The sequence below is a fragment of the Myotis nattereri genome (assembly GCF_964212035.1).
Source record: "Myotis nattereri genome assembly, chromosome: 9".
Lineage (NCBI taxonomy): Eukaryota > Metazoa > Chordata > Mammalia > Chiroptera > Vespertilionidae > Myotis > Myotis nattereri.
The window spans coordinates 43105410-43123563 of NC_138084.1; the positions used below are offsets into that span (position 1 = coordinate 43105410).

At 38.8% G+C, this 18154-nt stretch overlaps 1 protein-coding gene across 1 annotated transcript in view; it reads right to left on the reverse strand.

Moving 5' to 3' along the window:
• Nucleotides 1-18154, reverse strand: part of FCHSD2 (FCH and double SH3 domains 2) — a 179077-nt gene that overhangs the window by 47663 nt on the left and 113260 nt on the right. The window contains exons 9-11 of the mRNA XM_081098695.1: nt 12573-12695; nt 5838-5933; nt 586-702 (exon numbers count right to left, since the gene is read on the reverse strand). Coding sequence (XP_080954821.1) covers nt 586-702; nt 5838-5933; nt 12573-12695 — 336 coding nt within the window. The remainder of the gene's footprint in view (nt 1-585; nt 703-5837; nt 5934-12572; nt 12696-18154) is intronic.

Consider the following 18154-nt stretch of genomic DNA (forward strand, 5'->3'; position numbering starts at 1 on the left):
GATTTTCACAAGTGTAGTCTTTGGGAAGCAGGGAAAGAAAGAAAAACTGGATGTGAAGGTTAAGAGAATAATGAAGATATAAATAAATGAAAATTGAGGAAAAATTTACTATATCTAATGTAATTTCTTTGCACTTTTAATTTAGTCTTAATACATTTTCATGGAATCTACAATTGCACCTTCAAAAAATTTGCTTTTGGATGAGAAGCCAAATTACATTAAGCCCAAGCTGGTTTGGCTCAGTGGATAGAGCGTCGGCCTGCGGAACAAAGGATCCTGGGTTCGATCCCGGTCAAGGGCACCTACCTTGGTTACAGGCTCCTCCCTGGCCCGGGCCTTGGTTGGGAGGCATGCAGGAGGCAACCAATCGATGTGTTTCTCTCACATTGATATTTTTCTCTGTCTTTCCCTCTCCCACTCTCTCTAAAAATCAATGGAAAAATATCCTCGGGTGAGGATTAAAAAAACACACACCAAATTATGAAACACATATAGGATATTTTTCACATTAATAAAATTCAACTCTTAAAATTGGTTAGACATTTGGCTTAAGCTAAATGTAGCCTAAAACTCTATTACACTTACTCGTTGTTGGTGAACAATGTTCTTGTGCTCACGTGCCACACGTGTGGCCCATTTCCGAGCCTCCTTGTTTAGACTGTGCTCCTCTGTGGTGGCAGTTTCTGATTCTAATTGTCGGCTCTACAACACAAGAGAGAACAGCAAGAAAAGTACTGTTATTCTTATTGAAAACACAACCATTTTGTAGGCAGATCTGAGGGCCTTCACTTAATCAGCAGCACTCAAAACAGGAGACATGCTCCACTATATAAACATTAACAGAAGACTAAGAGGAAAGTATGAAACCATAAATGACCACAGTATTTTGTCTTACACTGCTGAACATTAAAGCTTCATCTCTAATACTATGGACTGATCCACTTGGGATGTGAAGAAAGCTAGTAAAGCAAAGAAAAGGAAAGTATTCATGCCAACCTACTATGGCGCTAAAATAGTTGCACAGATGAAAATAGAAGCAGCTCAATAGTTTCAATGGGATTAAAGAAAGGTTCATTGGATAGAGTGAAAAGAAACAATAATAGCATCACAAACTCTCTGTCCCCGGAAGATACTGGGTTTAATTTAGTTTCAAGTCCATTACCAACTTACCACCAAACCTCAAACTAGCTTTTACCTCTCCTCTGGATTTCAGTGTCATATGAAAGTTAGTGGTGCTAGATCAAATGATCACTAAGGGTTTCTTCTACTCCTAAAATGCTGTGATTATGTTTCACAAAGAACAAACTGCAAAATCTAAATAAACAATAGTAACAGTTAACCCCTACTATTCAAGGCACTGTGGAAAGCGTTTCATATAAGGGTGGGACAAAAGTAGGTTTACAGTTGTGAATATGCAAAACACAGATTTTACTCTATAAACCTACTTTTGCCCCATCCTGTCCTTTTACTTATTTTTATTTTTTAAAATATATTTTTATTGATTTCAGAGAGGAAGGGAGAGAGAGATGGAAACATCATTGATGAGAGAGAATCACTGACTGGCTGCTTCCTACACACCACCTACTGGGGATCGGGCCTGAAACCTGGATATGTGCCTTGATTGGGAATCGAACCATGACCTCCTGGTTCATAGGCTGATGCTCAACCACTGAGTAACACCAGCTGGGCCACCCTCTACTTTTATAACAACCTGATGAGATGGGTCATAAGCCAAAACTCAGAGAGATTAAGTAAAATTTTCAGTGTCTACCAGATATTAAATGTTACAACTCTGATTACACAAATCTGGTTCAGGATTCAGCATTCTGAACCACTAAACTATTTTAACTTTCTCTAAACTCTTAAGAACTCATGAAAAAAAATCTTTATTAAAATAATTAAGAAAATTTTTTTTCGTAACCATGAATTACCCAAAGAGAATTTTAATACAAAAAGAAGCAACATTTTAGAGTGGGAAGATAGTGCTCTGTACGCCAGGAGGCTTAATGCTACCAGCTCCAGGAGGAAACCAGAAAAAAAGTAAACAACAGCTCCATGCTCATGTGAAAGAACAGTCCTAGTCCAAACTGAGTAAAAATAATTATTTGGGACTGTGTTATTTGTGGGCAGTAAGAGTACTTAATTTACAACAAAACAAAAAGTACACACAAGAATATTTTGCAGTTAAACACATTAAAAAATGATTATTCTAAAGACTTTTTCAATGGCTGACAATCTGGGATGACTTTTATAAAAGTATGGGCATTTGTCTTTTTCCATTATGAAAAAAATAACTGCTCCCCAAGGGCTCAACATTTCTTCTCAGGAAATAGCAGCATGCAGAAAGAACATAAAAATTGCAATCAAGACAGTAATGTGCCACTAATTCACTGTCTGATTCTGGACAAGTGTCTTTTCCTTTCTAGGCTTCCGTTTCCCTTTTAATCAAGGCAAGATCAGCTCTAAGGTTCTTTTCAGCACTCCTGTTGAGGAATAAGGTGCTTCAAATAAGATGAAAATCAGAAGCTCAATCTTCTCACTATAAACAGGAAATGAAATCCCTAAGGGAAAATGAAAAGCTCATCTTACGCATTCAGTGGTTCTAGCAGGGTGGATTGGGAGGTTGCGATGCCACCCTCAGTCACGCTCAGGGTAGGGCCGATTGGGGGGTTGGGGCACCGCCCCCTGTCACACTCAAGGCAGGGTCGATGGGGAGGTTGCGGCGCCACCCCCTGTCATGCACAGAGCAGGGCCAATCAGGGGGTTGGGGCGCTGCCCCATCACACACAGAGCAGGGCCCATCGGGAGGTTGGGGCTCCTTACCCTATCACGCACAGAGCAGGGCCCATCGGGGGTTGAGGAGCTCCCCCCTGTCACTCACAGAGTAGGGCTGATAGGGGAGTTGGGGCACCGCCCCCTGTCACACACAGAGCAGGGTGGATCAGGGGGTTGGGGCGCCGCCCTCTATCACCCACAGAGCAGGGCTGATCAGGGGGTTGGGGCGCCGCCACTCTCACACTCAGGGCAGGGCCGATGGGGAGATTATGGCTCTACCCCGTCACACACAGAGCAGGGCCCGTGGGGGTGGGGGGGTTGGGGCGCCACACCCTGTCACACACAGAGCTGCAGGGTGATCAGGGGTTTGGGGAGCTCCCCCCTATCAGGAACAGAGCAGGGCAGATAGGGAGGTTGTGGCCCCGCCCCCGTCACACACAGAGCTGCAGGGGGATCAGGGGGTTTGGGCGCTGCCCCCTGTCACGCTGATCCCGATGCTGGGAGGCCTCGCGGCTCCGCTGATCACAGTGCCGGGAAGCATATTACCCTTTTACTATATAGAATAGAGGCCTGGTGCACGTGTGGGGGCCAGCAGGTTTGCCCTGAAGGGTGTCCTGGATCAGGGTGGGGGTCCCCACTGGGGTGCCTGGCCAGCCTGGGTGAGGGGATGATGGCTGTTTGCAGCTGTTCACACACCCTTCAGGGTGGGGGTCCCCACTGGAGTGCCTGGCAAGTCTGGGTAAGGGGCTGAAGGCTGTTTTCAGGCTGGGACTGAAGTTCCCAACTGCTCCTTTTTTTATTCTGGGCCAGCTTTCGCTCTGAGGCTCCAGCTCTGAGGCCTCTGCTGCTGAAAGCAGGTATCTGGTTTGTTTCCGTTCTATAATCGAAACTCTGTATCAATTCCAGCTCTGAGATCCCGGCTCGCTGAAAGCAGGTTTCTGGGGTTTTGTTTAGCTTCTATATTTGTTACAATGTTTTTTAAACTGCAGGCTCAGAGGCTGGCAAGGCAGGCGGGGAAGGTTGGAGTCCTCAGTCACTGAAGCAAGCAAGCCTCATGTTAGTTTCAAGCTGCCTGGCTGCCGGACGCCATCTGGCTGGCAGTTAATTTGCATATCTCGCTGATTAGACAATGGGAAGGGTAGCGGTCATACGCCAATTACCATGTTTCTCTTTTATTAGATAGGATAACTTTCATCTCAATAGCAGGTCCCACCCTCAATTAACATGCAAGCCCACACATCCCACCACTCCTATCCATGACCTACACCCCATATACCTCAGCTATGGTCATTCCCAGAGCACTGACGGGGAGAGCTCAACATCCACCAGCTGGGAGGCTTTTAAACTCTGCCCAGTAAAGATTGCACAAGGACAGAAAACAGCATAGTTAGCATTGTAGGGCGAATGGACACAGCTAAATGTCTAGAAACAAAAAAGAATTTAGTGTTGCAGTTAGGACAAGTGAGATGAGTGTCACTGTTATTCTGATTTTCTGAGTAAAATGAGCAAAGATAAAATAATCTCAAATTAGTCACAATTTTAAGTCAAGCTTCGCAAACTTGTCCACACTCTGCATCTTCCAGTGCTCTGCTTCACTCCTCCCAGGCTTCAAAGAAGTCAAATTATAGAACAATGTTACTGAATCATTAAGCAAAAGCTGACTGACTGAAAAAAAACAAAACAGCCCATCCAGTGTGGCTCAGTTGGTTGAGCATCATCCCATGCTCCAAGAGGTCTGGGTTTTGTTTTGGGCTTGGTCCCAGTGGGGGGCATGCAGGAGGCAGCCAATTGACCATTCTTTCTCATTGTTGTTTCTCTCTCTCTTTCCCTCTCCTTCCTCTCTCTCTATAACCAATAAAAACAACACCCCCCACCCCAAAACAAGACATACTACTATAAATGCAAGGGCTATGATCTACAGGAAAATGGTTTCCCTACATTTCTTTTATACAGCCACTAACAGGGCTACTTAAATTTTAGTAAGAAAAGTAACGAAGCCCTAGCCAATTTGGCTCAGTGGATAGAGCATCAGCCTGCGGACTGAAGGATCTTGGGTTCAATTCTGGTCAAGGGCACATGCCCGGGTTGTGGGCTCGATCCCCAGTAGGGGGTATGCAGGAGGCAGCAGATCAATGATTCTCTCTCATCATTGATGTTTCTATCTCTCTTTCCCTCTCCCTTCCTTTCTGAAATCAATAAAAAATATATTTTTTTTTAAAAGAAAGAAAAGTAATGAAGATACCTCTAGCAAAGTTTTCTATTAAATGGATACCATTTAACTCTGATATAACTCCCCCTGATTTGATTCTAGGTTTACCAACAGAATTAACTGATGTAATCTGACTTGCGTTGTGGCCTGCCGACACTGAGATCATGTGCTAGAGATGCTGGCACAGAGATATCTGCTGGATATGTGCTTTCTCACCTTGTAGAAGTTAAATATTTATTTTTGGTTATCAAATAGCTTTTCAGTGTTTTTTTTCTTAAATTTAAAAAAATGGAATTTTTCATAGATTAAACTCAAGAATAAAAAAGGATGATTGTCAGCCTTTTAAAAATTGCCAATTTGGCATCTGTGTTAATACTTTAACATTCTAAGAATTCTGAAAGACATTATAAAGGACCTATAATTTTGTACAAAACCAATAAAATACCTGCATGCACATATTCATTATTCTATTTATTAATTCTATAAAATTTGACCACTGGAGTCTTTGAAAGGATATATATGCAAAGAATTTCATGGATAGAAAGTATAATTTATATTTCAGTTGAAAAAAAACCCTACCCTTTATTGAATATTTTTTCTTCTTCCCTAAGTTCAATTTTCAGCAGTAACTTGTCTTATAATTTAATCCAATTTAGTAGAAAGTTGTTAGCATAGTACCAGATGTGATAGTTACATTTGACAAAGAAGAAATGTCACAGTTTCTCTGCACCCTCACAGTTATAAAATTAATGAGACATACTCAGCCTTTTCTGTCTGTCTTTTCCAAGGATAAGTTATTTGAGCATGAACATAGCTTAAAAACAAATGAAATGAAAATCTGGAATTCCCTTACAGTATCGCTGTCACAAGGCTGGAACTGGAAGGGCTGGGGTTTGTGAAAAACAGCATTCTCTTGTAGAAACAGCTGAAAATTATAGTCCCGTACCACCTACAGAGAAAATAAAATACTTTTAAGCCTTTAATAAGGTTAAAATGACCAGTAATTACATTTTAAAGTTTAAGATTTATTCTGCTGGGTTTTCAAAAAATAAGAAATCAAACACATGGTCAAAAAGAAATGATAATTACACTTTTTTTTTCTTTCATTTTAGGTAACAGTTGTTCCTCAACTGTTCTATTTTCTCAAGAATCTAAATTTGGAAAGTACTAGTTTAGAAACTAGCCCAGATATTGACTAGACAATAATACTAATACCTGCCTATCTTTATGTCTGTCAATCTCATTGGTATAAAATAGAATCTCGCGATTTTAATTTCCATTTCTTTGATTAATGACGAGGGTAAGCATCTGCATTAGTCTGCTAGAATGAAGTATCACTGGTGGCTTACACAACAGAATTTTATTTCCTCACAGTTTGGAGGCTACAAGTCCAAGATCAAGGTGTTTTCAGGATTGGTTCCTACTGAGGGCCTCTCTGCTTGTTGTCCTTATAATCTACTCTTATAAGGACATCATCTCCAGTCATGTTGGATTAGAGCAGTGGTTCTCAACCTTCCTAATGCTGCGACCCTTTAATACAGTTCCTCATGTTGTGGTGACCCCCAATTTCATTGTTACAAATTGAACATAATTAAAGCATAGTGATTAATCACAAAAACAATATGTAATTATATATGTGTTTCCCGATGGTCTTAGGCGACCCCTGTGAAAGGGTCGTTCGATTCCCAAAGGGGTCTCGACCCACAGGTTGAGAACCACTGGATTAGAGCCCACTCACATGACCTCATTTTATCTTAATAACCTCTTAAAGGCCCTAGCTCCAAACAGTCACATTCTGCGGTAATGGGGGTTAGGACGGCAACATATACATTTTAAGGGGACACAATTCAGCCCATAAGAGCATCTTATACGACTAGAGGCCTGGTGCACGAAATTCATGCACTCGGGGTGTCCCTCAGCCTGGCCTGCGCCCTCTCGCAGCCCAGGAGCCCTTGGGGGGATGTCCATCAGTCGGGCATCCTTAATGCTGCTGTGGAGGCGGGAGAGCCTTCTGCCACTGCCACTGCATTCGCCCACTTTGAGCCCGGCTTCTGGCTGAGCGGCGCTCCCCCTGTGGGGGTGCACTGACCACCAGGGGGCAGCTCCTGCGTTGAGTGTATATGGAGGTGGGTTTTCGATTTAATTCTTTTAATGAAGTATCCCAGCATGTGGTTATTTTGTTGTCCCAGCACCTTTGTTGAATAGGCTATTCTTTCTTCATCAAATGGCCTTGGAAACCTTGTCAAAAATCAACTGCCATAAATGTTGTGGTTTATTTCTGGAATCTCAATTCTATTTCATTGGTCAATATGTCTATCCTTATGCCAGTACCACACTGTCCAAAATAAAGGCCATTGGAATTTTGATAGGAATTATCTTATTGAATCTGTAGCTCGCTTTGCGGAATATTGCAATATTAGCGATATAAAATCTTCTAATCCACAAACATTTATTATTTCTATTTATTTAGTATTTCTTTAATTAATTTCAGCAATATTTGGTAGTTTTCAATGTACAAGTCTTTCATGCTCTTGGTTAAATTTATTTTTAGGTATTTTATTTTCCAGATATGATTGTAGCTGAAATTGTTTTCTTAATTTTCTTTTGGTTCATTTATTAATGGAGTATAGAAACACAATTGATTTTTGTGTTTTGATCTTGTACCTGCAACTTTTGCTGAATTCGTTTATTAGTTCTAATACTTTCTTTGTGGCTTCTATAGGATTTTCTATATAAATCATGTCACTTACAAACAAATAATTTTACTTCTTCCTTTTCAGATCAGATTGGGCATGTTCAGGATGGTATGGCAGTAGACTTCTTCCTTTTCAATCTGGATGCCTTCTATTTATTTTTCTTGCCTAAGTGCCCTAATACCCCCAGTACAACAGTGAACAGCAATAGTAAAAGTGGGCATCCCTTGTCTTGTTCCTGATAATAGCGGGAAAGCTTTCCATCTTTCACCAATGAGTATGATATTGGCTGTAGGTTCTTCCTAAATGCCCTTTATCATGTTAAGAAAGTTCCCTTCTACTCCTAATTCGCTGAGTGTTTGTTTGCTTGTTTTTTTATAATAAAAGAGTGTTGAATTTTGTCAAAATTTCCTGTGTCTTTTTTTGTTTTGTTTTTGTTAATCCTCACCTAAGGATATTTTTTCCGTTGAGTTTTTAGAGAGAGTGGAAGAGAGAGGAGAGACAGAGAGATAAACATTGATGTGAGAGAGACACATCGACTGGTTGCCTCCCACACGCCCTGACCAAGGCTGAGGATGCAGCCTGCAACTGAGGTATGTGCTCTTGACCGAAACTGAATCTGAGCCCTGCCCCTTCAGTCAGAGGGCTGATGCTCTAACCACTTAGCAAATTGGCCAGGGCATTCTTGTGTCTTTCGAAATGTAGTTTCCCCCCTTCCTTTTATTAGGTTTACTTTTTTGGCAAGTCTTCAGGATATTAAGAATGGCAATATTAGGCTATTTATTTTAAAAGAAATATAGGATAACATTGTTATTTTCTGAATTGTTAAAAGAGCTACATTATTAATGAGTTCCTGAAGGAGTTTCCTTAAGCAGACAGAAAGCGAGCACAACTATCTTTAGAGGTTACTCTTCTAGAGAAAATATCTATGACAACATCTGCTTCAGTTACATATACAAAGCATTTCATAAAATATTAAGGAGAAAAGCAAGCTTCATAAATAGTTAAAATTAAACACAAGCTCCTAGGAGATGTAAGTATAGAGTGCCACAACATGTATAGTGTCACTATGAATAACCCCAAATATCTTTCAGAACATGTACAGTTACAATTTAGATATGTGGGGTTCCTCCTCAAAAGACAAAGGAATGATAATGTAGAATAAAAACCTAAAGAGTTTCAAAATTATTTCTGGATTATCAAATCACTGAACTGGGTGGCTTTCAGCAGTATAACGAGAGCAGAATAAACAGCTCTTTGTAACAGAAAAGTACATGGAATAGGTGTGAGCTCTTCTGGTACCTGGAACAAAAGGGTATATCCCCTAGCTATATCATTCTTATTAAATTTTTATTACTACTATTTTCAATCTAAATATAAGAGCATCTCATTTATTTCTTATCCCTGGGGAGCAAGATACTCACATGAACAAATGCAGAGGAAAATAAAAGTTGATCTCTTTATGTCCAAATCAGGTTATACATTTTTAATTCATTTTCTATGAAAATAATAAAGCTAAAGACAGCAAACAGGATAGCAGCAGAGCATGGAAAAATACTGTGTGTGAGTGTGTGACCTTGGGCAAGCCATATAAACTTCGTGAGTCTATTTTCCTCTTTATAAAATAAGCACGATAATGCCAATTTCAGAGAATTGCTAAAAACTACAAAACTGTTAAGTAAGTGCTATGTAAACTATTAGCTGTTTTTTAAGACTATACATTTACCTGTTTTATAAACTAAGGTAGTGTATCTAACCTAACTTATTCTTGAAAAAAGAGATTTTAATGAATTTGGTCAGATGACAATCTCTCAGACAAATTTAGAATAAATGTAATAAAATAAAAATAAGATACAATTTCTAATAAAATTAGAAATAAAAAATGTTACACCACTACATGCTCACTGAATGGAAACTGGAAAAATTCACTTTTAAATAACTCCTGGGTAAATGGGGGTGGGGATGGAGAACATACAACAGGGTTGGGGGGCTGGTAAAAAAAAAAAAAAGTAAAGGGACCATAAAAGTACAAATTGGTAATTACAAAAGTCACGGAGATGTAAAGTACAGTATAAGGAATATAGTTAATAATACTGTAATAACTAAGTATGATGCCAGCTGGGTACTGGAAATATTGGGCACACACTTTGAAAAGTGTATGATTGTCTAACCACTATGCTGTACACCTCAAACTAATACAAAATTGAATGTAAACTGTAATTAAAAATATATATATAAAAAAAGAAAACCCCAAAAGCCCTAAATATTACAGAATGCAATTAAAGTAGAAAGAGAAATTTTTTAGCCTTAAGTGGATTTATTTAAAAACAAGGCTGAAAATACAGGACCCTAATATAAAAATAAGGGCTTATTTTTAACTCAAATAAACTCTAATAAAGTAGAAAGAAATAATGAATATAGAGGCAGAAATTAAGGACACAGAAAACAACACCGAGAAGCAGAACAAAAGCTGGCCCTTGAAAAAAATTAAAAAGACTGTTAAGCCTGATCAAAATAAGAGAGAATGAAAACAATATTAAAAACAAAAAGGGAGACCACTGTAGAAGCAAACAGGTTTATATACAAATTTATGCCATCAAATTTGATAAACAAAATAGACAATTATCTAGGAAAGTATAAGTTACCAAAATGTACAAAAGGAAAACCAGAAAACCAGAGTGTACCAATAAATATAAACAATTTGATCACTAGTCAAAATCAACCACTCCATAAAAAAAAACAAAGCCAAGATGTTTTAATAGATTTTTTTTACTAATATTTTCTTATGGAAAATTTCAAATATACACACATTAAAATAAAAAGAATTGTACTAAAACATCCATGTACCCACTACCTAGATTTTTCAATTAACACTTTCCACATTTGCTTTCAGAAAACTATCTACCTATCCATCCATTCTTCTTTCTATATATCAGTCCTTTTATGTCTTTTATTGGATCCTAGGGGAGGAAAATATAGGAAAATAGAAATATGACAGATTTTAAAGCAACAGACCAGTGATCTTTACAGTTCCATATCAACTTAACATTTTAAATGTTTTTCTTAAAACAGAATTAAAGCAATAGTACATGGAAAACAAGAATAAATACAAAAGGAGGTGTTCAAGAAGAAGAATATGTGGCCCTTTTCTTTCCTATCTTTGGACATTAGCTCGTGAGATGGATACCGACTGCTTTCCAAACAATTTCTTATGGTATTAGCCAATTCCCACTCTCCTTTCTAAAAAAGAGAATTGAACTGGCTCTTTTATTTACTTTTATTAAAATATTTATAAATTTATTGATCTTAGAAAGTAAAAGAGAGAGAGAGAGAAATATTGGTTCCACCTATTTATGCATGCATTGGTTGATTCTTGTATGTGTCCTGACCAGAGATCAAAGTCACAACACTGGAGGATCAGGTAATGCTCTAACTGATGGAGCAACCCAGCTATGGCTGATTTGTCTCTTTCAAAATAGCAGTTATAAAGTGAATATCTTTTGACAAAGGCATGCATTCAATTAGAAAACATTTACTATGCATTTAATTTATCAGAAAGAAACATTTACTAGTCACAGGAACGATTTATCTTCCAAAGGACAGTTTCTCTTCTGCAAGAAATTTTAATCTGTCAGATCCTAAAGCAGTGGTTCTCAACCTTCCTAATGCCATGACCCTTTAATACAGTTCCTCATGTTGTGGTGACCCCCAATTTCATTGTTACAAATTGAACATAATTAAAGCATAGTGGTTAATCACAAAAACAATATGTAATTATATATGTGTTTTCCGATGGTCTTAGGCGACCCCTGTGAAAGGGTCATTGGACCCCCAAAGGGGTCGCGACCTGCAGGTCGAGAACCGCTGTGACCTAAAGAAAAGCAATTTCATTTATTTTCTCTGTACACAAGGTAACATGCCAGCAAAGTTGAGGGATCTCAATACTTTTGAATGGAAAGATTATCAAAGAATGACCATGCCCTGGCCGGTGTGGCTCAGTTGGTTGAAGTGTTGTCCTGTATTCCTGGGTTCAATTTCTGGTCAGAGCATATACCCAGGTTGCTGGTTCAATCCTCAGCTGGGTTGCGGGTGGAAGGTGGCCGACTGATGTTTCTCTCTCTGCATATTTTATTTTTTTAACTGATTTTGGAGAGAGGAAGGAGGGAAGCCGGTGGTGGTGGTGGTGGGGAGACAGAAAGAAAGACGGGGGCGGGGGGGGGGGAGACAGAGAGAATATCAATTGGCTGCTCTGCCCCAACCAGGGTTCGAACCCGCAACCTGGGTATATGCCCTGACCCAGAATGGAACCCTCTACCTTTCAGTATATGGGATAAGGCTCCAACCAACTGAGCCACAGTGGCTAGCGTTTGATGCTTCTCTCTCACATCAATGTTTCTCTCCCTCTCTCTCTCTCCCTCCTCCTCTCTCTAAAAATAAAATAAAAATGACAGCATTTAGATATAAGATTAATTTTGGGGAAAAAAGAGTATTATAGTATTCATCCTATACTGATTATAAGATACTGTCCCCCTTAGTGTCCCTTTATTATTCCTTGCACTGACACATGACCTTGTTTCCTCATATGAATGAACTGAGTGCATTCAATATCTGAGTGGAAGATAAATCTTTTTAAATCATTCTTCTCAAAAGCTATGTACATGGCAATGGACTGATGTCTTGAGCTAGACCGTATCATCACTTCCCCTTTGACCTTTGTGTCAACTCTTCAAGGAGAACAAAATACCCTCCAACTTTATTAGAAGAAATACTGTTTCCAGGAAATTTGTCTTTAAAGCATTCTTCTAATGTCATTGGTATCCTCATTTAGTTTGTATGTAAAAATATTTTAGATTCTAATATGGATAACATCACATATTGCACTAAAGGTAACTTACCTTGCTAGAGGTTTCTAATAAAAACTGGAATGTGTTCTGCACAGCTTGACATGCTTCTAGCTCAGTCTGGCTGAAGGCTATTAAATAATCCTTCAGGTGATCATACACATTTCCATCAAGAGCCTGTAAAACAGGAATAAACAAAAACAAAAATTATGATAAAGCTTTGACACATAATGTCTACTGTCTACAAGGTAAGTTCAGTTTAAAATCTATTAATAGTAAATGAACAAAAGATACAGATTATTATGTAAATGTAAATGAACAAGCATTTGGGAAAATGTTGATACTAACAAGTAGAAACTAAAAAAGGTAAAATCCAATATTGGTAAAGCTGTGGGAAGAGGATAAAACTTGAAGACAAAATGCTTGGGTTCTGACCTTTGCTCATCTGCCATTAGCTGTGTCAACTTCTGTTGCCACTTTAGTGGGAAGAGGTGTGGGAGTTGAATGAAATTATGGACATGAGCCCAACTACGTGGCTCAGTGGTTGAGCATCAACATGGCTCAGGTTTGATTCCTGGTTAGGGCACTTGATCCCCAGTGGGGGGTGTGCAGGAGGCAGCCAATTAATGGTTCTCTCTCATCATTGATGTTTCTATTTCTCCCCCCTTGCTTCCTCTTTGAAATCAATAACAACATATGTTAAAAATAAGTACAGTGGGGCCTTGACTTACAAGTGTCCCGACTAACGAGTTTTTTGAGATACCAGCTGTCTCTCCGCCGATTTTTGGCATTGAGTTGATAGAGTAATTTGAGTTAATGAGCTCCTTAACGAGCTCGGTCTTGGAACGAATTAAACTCGTAAGTCAAGGCCCCGCTGTAATAATGATGTGAAGGGACCCAGGCACAGTGACTGAAACAGAGTAGACACTAAATAAACATTCATCTCCTCTTTTTTTTCCTCAGCCATTATTGGTAGAAGTATAAATTAGCATATTTTTCCTATAGAGCAGCCAGAGAGAAGACAATTTAAATAGTAAAGAAAAAAGAAAAAGAAAAAGTGACTCAATTCCTGTTTTGGAAAAGAAACATTAGTGTAATGTCTATGAAGAGTTTTAAACATTTATATTTGTTTAAGCATAGAAAAGGATTCTTTAAAACTAAAAAAAAGGAGAGAAAAACACCAAATATGTGAGAAATGATTAAGCTATGATGTATATAAATGACTAAAATATATACAGCCACCAAAATAAAAATGATGAAAACTGTATAGAAAAGTATGTATCAAATAATTTTAGGTTAAAGAAAAAGAACGAATAGAATACATACATACTAGCAACAACTATGGGAAAAATATTCAATAATCAAATCTTGCCAATCAATGGAAGTCTTCTTAAAAACTGAGGTAAAATCCACATACCATAAAAGTCACCATTTAAACTATTTTAAATAGTTAAATTCAGTGGTTTTTAGTACATTCACAATATTGTCCAACCATTACTACTATTTAATTTCAAGACATTTGCACCAACCCTCACCCCTCAGAAAAAATCCCATATCCATTAAGTGGTCACTACCACGCTTCCTTTCCCCTAGCCTCTGCCAACCACTAATCTACTTCTTATCTGTACACATTTGCCTATTCTGAACATTTCATATAATATGTGGCCTTTTATGCCTGCTTCTGTCACTTAGCATAATGTTCTAAAGGTTCACTTCTTTTTATGGCTGAGTAATATTCCATTAGATGGAGCCCCATATTTTATGTATTCATTCATTAGTTGGCGAACATTTGGGTTGTTTCCCCTTTTTGGCTATTATGGAGAATACTGCTCTGATCATTTGTGTACAAGTTTTTGTTTGAACACCTGCTTCCAATTTTCTTGAGTGCATACCTAGTAGTGAAATCGCTGGGTTCTGTGGTAATCTGCCTACTTCGGGAATCGCTAAACTGTTTTCCACCGTGGCTGTAACACTTTACCTCCTCACCAGCAATGTACAAAAGTTCCAATTTCTCCACATCCTCATCAACACATTTTAAAAAATTTTTCATGCCATTCATTGTGGTTTTAACCTGCATTTCTCTAATAACAAATACTGTTGAACATCTTTTCATGTGTTTATTGGTCATTGGTATATCAACTTTGGAAAAATGTCTATTCAAGTCCTTTACTCATTTTAAAATTCGGTTGTTTGGTCTTTTGTTGATGAGTTGTAAGAGTTCTTTAGATATTTGAATACTATTAATATATTTGGACACATGAACTTATTAGATATATGATTTTCTAATATATTCTCCCATTTGGTGAGCTATCTTTTCACTTTCTCAATAGTGTCTAATATGCAAAAGTTTTTTATTTTGATGAAGTCTAATTTAGCTATTTTAATTTTGTTACTTGTGTGTTGGTGGCATATCTAGGATCCTCAATGGAAGTTTTAGAGTAAAGAAATTATTTCTATATCTTGTGTTTGGCTATTCCATTAAACTTTTACTACAAAACTGATTTTTAAAAATATATACAAATTCTGTCCCCGAAACCCTGAGCAATAAAGCTGCATGTACATTCTATAGTGCTTAAGCCACTAGGTGGCATCATCAAGCACTTTAAATATAGGTAGTGCGAACTCCTTAAGATTCCTTTCCATGTAGTTAAGTCATATCTCCAGAGAGACTCCCAGTGTTGTCTGAATAAAAATTCTTGCCTTAGGACATGCTTTTCATGAATTTGCTAAAAAAGAAACATGTAACTTCTTCTGATACAAAACTTTTGCCTTAGAAATGCTCATGGTAGGTGGTCATAACCTTGTGTTTGCAGGAAACCCTAGAGTATTTTATTAAATACAGCAAATGGCAATATAGGGCATCATGAGCTCCCACCTTCAGAGTTTCTGATTCAGTAGTGGGGCTGTCACCTGATAATTTGTATTTTCTAACAACTTGCTGCTGGTCTAGAGACCATAATTTGAGAACCACTGGACTCGTCAGTCATTTTGGCTGATTAAGTTGAGTGTCTGCATAGACCTAGATCCTGGTGACAGTAGAAGCAAAGTGGCTGGAGGCAGAGAGATCTCCTATCCTGAGCAAGGAGGCAGACCGACTGCTGCTTTCCATGGGGAATCATGCTCTACTTCAGAATTACAGAGGCAGCACGATGCAGCACGGGAAAGAACTGGAGCTGAGAAAAAGTTGGATGTGAGTTAGAAGCCCAGCACTTTCACTTACCTCAGCACAGGGTATTGTGAAGATTAAGAAAGGCAATGGAAATGGCACAGTGTCAGTCTCCCTTCTTGCCTTGCTTAAAATCTTTACTGGATTAGCCACATATTGGTTAAAGCCGGGTAATGAGTACATGGGGGTCATTGTACAACCCTTTTCACTACAGCATATGTTGGAAATTTTCCACAAAAAAGTAAAAAGAAAACCTGAATATCAGAGTAGGGGGAAAAAAGTGAGGCCACAAAGTTTTGTGTGTTTTTTTAAATCACTCCCACTATATTTTTGGAAAAGTCAAAATTCTTTACTTGGTATTTACTCCCTAAGGCCCTTTACAATCTAGTCCCAAACTACCTCTCATTAGCACCATCTCTCAGCACCATCTCTGAATTGTACTCTACATCTCAATCACACCGAGCCATTTTGGACAATGACATTCACATTCATATTTCCAGTTAAGTTACTCTTGACTGGAATGTCTTTCCTCCTCTACTCTCCCACTCAAATAGCAATAATGATGGCTAAGACAGGCAACTAAGATTTACTAATGGCTTACCATGTTCCAAATGCTTTTCAAAACTGACTCAACCAGTTCCTCCATAGTGATTCCATAACCTTCTGTATACTGTATGTGTAGTTATTGCAAGTTATGGATTGAGTCTTACCCAGGCACAGTGCCTGGCAGACAGCAGATATTAAAAAATATGTACAGAATGATTTATGCTAGAGCTTAATATAGCAGCACATATACCCTGAATAAGTTACCTCACAGGTAAGCTACACCTAACACATTCCGGTTAAGAGAAAATGTACCATTAGTAATCATGTACCAGTAAAGGCTTCTCTTGCCTTCAGCAACTCGAGGAAGGCTTAATGCAACTTCATTAGGTGGGCCAAGTGACTGGAAGCCTCTTCAACAGACAGATTAATTTTAAAATGTTTCTTTCATCCTATTCAACACCTAGAATTCCCTAAATTTCAATGATCACATTTGCAGGGTTGCAGTATTCATTAACCTGAACATTTGAGTTTTTCTGGTGGGTAAGAATAAGCTAGCTGGAGGCCTTCTGGCCTATATGGATTATTGCTAGTGTGCACAAAGTTAATGCAGGAGGTATGAAAATTAAGAAACTGCTGGATCAAAGCACAGGACGTGGATGATTACTCTATGACTGGCTCCAACCTCCTGCCTCAAGTTAAATGCAATTGTTTGAACCACTTGTGGTGCCTAGAGATGAAGCTCAAAGCAATCCTGGGTAGTACTATCTCAACATGGTTTGTGATTAGAAGGCAGATTGCATAATATTTACATGGACTTTGGCTAAAAAGCCAATAATTAGAGGAGAAGCAGTCCCCCAAAATAAAATGAAACACTGGGAATCAAAGAAGTGAGCTTGAAAATGCTTTTTATAAACTCCTCATCATATTATCATACGGAGTACTTATTGCTATCACAGTACTCAGTACCTGTCTCATCTGGATTACTACAGCAATCTCCTGTTGTACCTCCTGCCCACCCTTTCCATACCGCAGCTAGGAGAATGTTTCTAAATTGCATATTGGAACCATTAATATACATCTGATTTCCCCAACAGATGATTAGCTCCTTGAGAGCAGGCAGCACCTGTCTCTTCCCTTTATCCCTAACCTTAGCAGGGAACCCTACAATAAATGATGACTGAACTGAGCTGAGCTGAGAGAAGTGGGACCTAAAAAAGCAGGCCCATCACTGTACAAGAGGGAAGGCACGGATGGGAATGAGAAAATTCATTTTATCTTAATGGGGTCAGCTTTACTTTAGTAAAAAAATATGTAATTATTCAGACTGACTTAGATTTTGACCAGACACTATTTCCCTCCTGAATTTCTCACCTAGATATTAAACTGCCTCTGAGGCTGAACCATTTCTCTTCTCCAACTGCTCTTCTTGTGTGTGTTCCTAGTTCAGTGTGTCCACTATCTGCTCACCTGCCTACCCGGACACTTGGAACTAAAGGTTTACTTTCTCCTGTGCCTTTTCCCCTGACATCCAGTTAATTACTACACTGGTGACCGAGCCTGAAACCCGTGCACATGCCCTTGACTGGAATCGATCCTGGGACCCTTCAGTCCACAGGCTGACGCTCTATCCACGGAGTCAAACCAGCTAAGGCAATTACTAAATTTTGATTCTATTTCCTAAATATTGATCAAATCCAACCCCTCCTCCATCTCCACAGCGACTACCCTCCTGCCATCCTGTCTCATCTGGATTATTGCAGCCAGCTCCTGTTGCCAACCGTTTCTATATTGTGGCTAGGAAGATGTTTCTAAAGTGCATATTCTACTTGACTGCTCAATGATGTTCATTGGTTACCCATTACATTTAAGATAAAGTGGAAAAAAAATCACGATTTCATGATCTGGACTTGCCTTACCTCTTTAG